The sequence below is a fragment of the Hibiscus syriacus genome, unplaced genomic scaffold (genome assembly GCF_006381635.1).
Source record: "Hibiscus syriacus cultivar Baekdansim isolate YM2019G1 unplaced genomic scaffold, ASM638163v2 tig00112352_pilon, whole genome shotgun sequence".
NCBI classification, from domain to species: Eukaryota; Viridiplantae; Streptophyta; class Magnoliopsida; order Malvales; family Malvaceae; genus Hibiscus; species Hibiscus syriacus.
In genome coordinates, this window is record NW_024063312.1 from 32,224 (window position 1) to 36,160 (window position 3,937).

The 3,937-nt window shown below is 37.2% G+C and overlaps 1 protein-coding gene across 1 annotated transcript; it reads right to left on the bottom strand.

The window, feature by feature from the left end:
* Positions 1-785: 785 nt before the first annotated feature.
* LOC120178520 (pectinesterase-like) lies at positions 786-2,704 on the bottom strand. Its single transcript, XM_039184339.1, has one exon. It carries the CDS (start codon positions 2,523-2,525, stop codon positions 786-788), a length of 1,740 nt encoding a protein of 579 aa, XP_039040270.1. The 5' UTR covers positions 2,526-2,704.
* Positions 2,705-3,937: the final 1,233 nt, after the last annotated feature.

A 3,937-nucleotide genomic window follows, 5' to 3' on the forward strand; every position in this document is an offset into this window, starting at 1 on the left:
TTTTTTGAGATAAAATCCGAACTCGATCCGACCCGAACCGAAATAATAAAAAATATTATTTTTTTTATTAAATTAAAACAATGATTTAATTGAAAAAAATAATATATAGAGAGGTATTATTGTAATTATTCCTAAATATATATGGTAAAATTATATATTTTTTCCTTGTTGGGTCGGGTCGGGTAATTTCACCCTAAACCCAAATCCGACTGACCCAAACATCATCTTTAAAAAACCTGGTCCGAACTTGATTTTTTTTTTAAAACCCGATCCGTCGGGTTCGAGTCCCATGCCCATCCCTAATAACAGCAATAACGATCGGCAAAGAAGTTGGATGATTTGAGTTTAGGTATCTTAGGGGTCTTTTTTATATTTTTAAAACATTTTAGTTTTTTAAGAATAATTTAACATTTTTAAGTTAATTTTAAAAAAATAAAAAAATTCAAAAAAAATATAAGCATGACACATGTCACTTAACGATTTTTTGAACGGTATACACTAAAAGTGTAACGAAGAAAACGTTAAACACATATTTTCAACGAAAAATTCTTTAAACACATGAAGTTAACTAATAATATTGTTTGGATACTTATTTTTACATTAAGCTAATATTTTAATATAAATTTAGTTAATAATTATATTCTTAGTTTTAATTATCACATAAATATGACATTATTTAATTGAGGTTAATTTAAATTAATTTATTATTATCATTATAAATAATTACAAACATATATATATACACAGGAAGAAGCTGTTTAATAATAATTGTAATTATAAGATTACTAAAATAACAATAAAGATAATAATAAGAATGGCCTTAGATTCTTTCGGTGGTTTACAGGCCGGATATCCAGTCGGGAGTGCATGGAACCCCGGTATTCGGAATCCATGTATTGGACTTGAGGTAGGGGGCCAGGGGTAAACGTCTTGGCCGTGTTAAGATCAACTTTCTTGATTCCAGACCATTTGACTCTGCCGTCGGTTTTGGCGCCAGGTCCCCGGTTGCCGAACTCGACGAAGTAGGAGGTAGTCTCCCCTTTGCCGGGGAGCATTGGAATGTACCCTTCCGGTGCGATGATGTCGTCGATTTGGGTCTGGATGATGATGGCTGTGGCAAGAATCTTCCATGGTCTATTGAGATAAGCTTTGTTCGTGTCCTTCACCGGGATATAGTCTTTGTCGCCAGAGATGGTGCAGTTGTGTAGAACGAAGCCGCCAGTGGAGTTATGGAACATTTTCCCCTGTGCAAGGACAATGCAGTTCTGTTTTGGACCAGGTTTCCTCACAATAATCTGGCAGTTCTGGAACACCGCTCTGGAGTCGCCGAAGATGAAGTCAATGGTGCCGGTGATGACACAATCGCGGAAGAATTGCATTTCCTTATGTGCGTAGAGGGTGTCTTGGTACCCGTTGAAGTGACAGTTGTAGAAGACGCCTAGGTCGCCGGTACTTCTCAAGGCGACGGCTTGCTCACCCTCGTATCCGGCGGTGTTCTCAAATCCGATGTCTTTGGCTATGAAATGCTTCGCATCAACGGCAACAGTTGCAGTGAAGAATGTTCTGAGTTTACTCCTTATGACGCAAATGTCATTGGTAATGACAGTCTTGGTCGGACCATCTCCGATGAGCATAACATGTTCGGCTTCCTTGATGATGTGAACCTGCTCTTTGTAAACTCCAGCCTTAACGTGAATAATAAATCGTTGGGTATTCTTTTTCGGAACTTCAGCCAATGCCTTGACGATGCTATCGTATTTTCCACTTCCGTCTTTAGCAACCACCACGTTAGGCTTAATGGATCCCGCATTCGCCTGGAGGAGTCTCCGGTCGCTGTGGCTTAACCAGACAGGAAAGTCACTGTTCTTCTCCGACAAGAGTTTACGTTGTAACGGCGTGGTGCTGATGTTTTCGATGCTGGGGATGTTGAGGTCTTTTGCGATGGAGGATAACCCGTACATCATGCCGAGGGCGTTCATGTTAAGCTCCTGTGCCGTTTTCAAGATCGACTTCATTTTCTCGGCGGCCTCGCCGTTCTCCTCCGCGAACGAGTCTATGCAGGTTTGCTGGCTGGTGAGGGCGCCGCTCAGCCACACCTGGATGTGCAAGAGAATATCGCCGATCTTGCTCATATCGTACTCGCCGAGCTTGTTGAATGAATCTTCTAAGTCGTCAATGGCGAAATCCAACACCTCTTTACAAACCTCTAAAGCATTCTTCTTACCTTTGTCTTTCTCCAGCTCCTGAAGCGTTTTCGAATCCGCCAACACCCTCTTTATCTCCGTCACCGTCGCCTGAAACCCGGTCCTTATCAACTCCTTCGGATCACTCGAGCTCGACGATTCAAGGCTCTTCTCACAGGTTTCCTTGAAAGCCGTGGGTTGGCAAACGGTCTGCACCGCCTTCGAAGAAGTCGATATTTTCTCCTTCTTCGCATCATTCAACCCCACGGCGAACACCACGGCCACCACGGAGGCCACCACCGCCACCAAGCAGACAAGCACAAAAACAACGTTATTAGCCATTTTTAAACAGCTTTCCCCCTGGTTATTAAAACCCTAATAGAGACGAGAAATACAGAAATCTTTTTCCTCCCTTCTTTTCGCTTGAATCCGAACTTCTCCAGATGGAAGAAAGAAAGAAAGAAAGAAGATTATTGCAGCTGCGTGGGGCTGCTTATTGCTTATTTATCATTGCCCGTTGAGCTGCTTGAATTATCTGCATTTCCATTCCCCTATTTATACTTGAAGGAGATCACTATTTTTAGCTATGCCTTCGTTTTCTATGATCCACAGATCCACCGGACGTGCCAGTTTGTTCAAACTTCCTCAAAATTTATGGATTTTACATTTAAACACTAATTTAAATATTTTACATAATTTTAAATTTATATATTATTTGTTATATATTTTAAATTTATATTTATAAATTATTTATCAAATATATGAGTCTCATAAATATTTTAAGTAAAGAGATAAATATAAAGTAGATAATAGATTAAGACTGGTCTATTTCAATACATTGTAATTTGTATGCATAAGTAAAGCACATTTAAATGGATATTCAAAGTGAATATAATCAATATTAATTCTTATAATTATACATGGAAAAGTGAATATATGAATCTTTTAAATATTTTAAGTAAAAAGATAAAAATAAAATTAATTGATAAATTAAAACTTGCTTATCATTCATCTATTTACTCAAACATATTTAAAATATATACTTACATTTCTCATTCGAAACCAAAACAATACATGCATACAATCATACATGATGATCATGATTACTAAAATTAAACATATCGAAACATGGCATAATCATTAAATGTGCATTGCAATTAACACCCCAATATACATAGACCATATAACCATTCCAATTAACACCACAATATGCATTGCAATAACACATATACATACATCATAATTTCTTATGATAACTGAAGGTCAAAATATGCTCGGTTTTCACATTTAATATAAATTTTAGTATATTACCTACACATACAATGTTATAACATGTAATGATAATATTGAACACAATTATGATTATTTTCACCTAATTCAAACTTACGTTACATTTTGAATTTATCGTTTTACTTATTTGCTTTCTTTTTATTTCTCTTAAAAATTTCAAGTTCCTCGTACACTTCTATGATATAATCAACATCAAATTATAAAATACACATTAGACTTCTGATTAAAGCTTAGCATGCATTGTGTGTGTATAGAAGTTAGTGTTGTTAGTAAAATAGACTGCAAAACCACACCGTTAGCACTGACAAGAAAGATAAACAGTAATTGAAAAAGAACATATTGATAAACCGTGTCGTGGTATAACCACTGCCTTAGAAACGAATTCGCCCCGATGTGTGTAATCGCTGCAGTAGGCGGACCGTCCCCCGAGGTTAACACGGTCGCTTCGAATTTCGTACACCCGA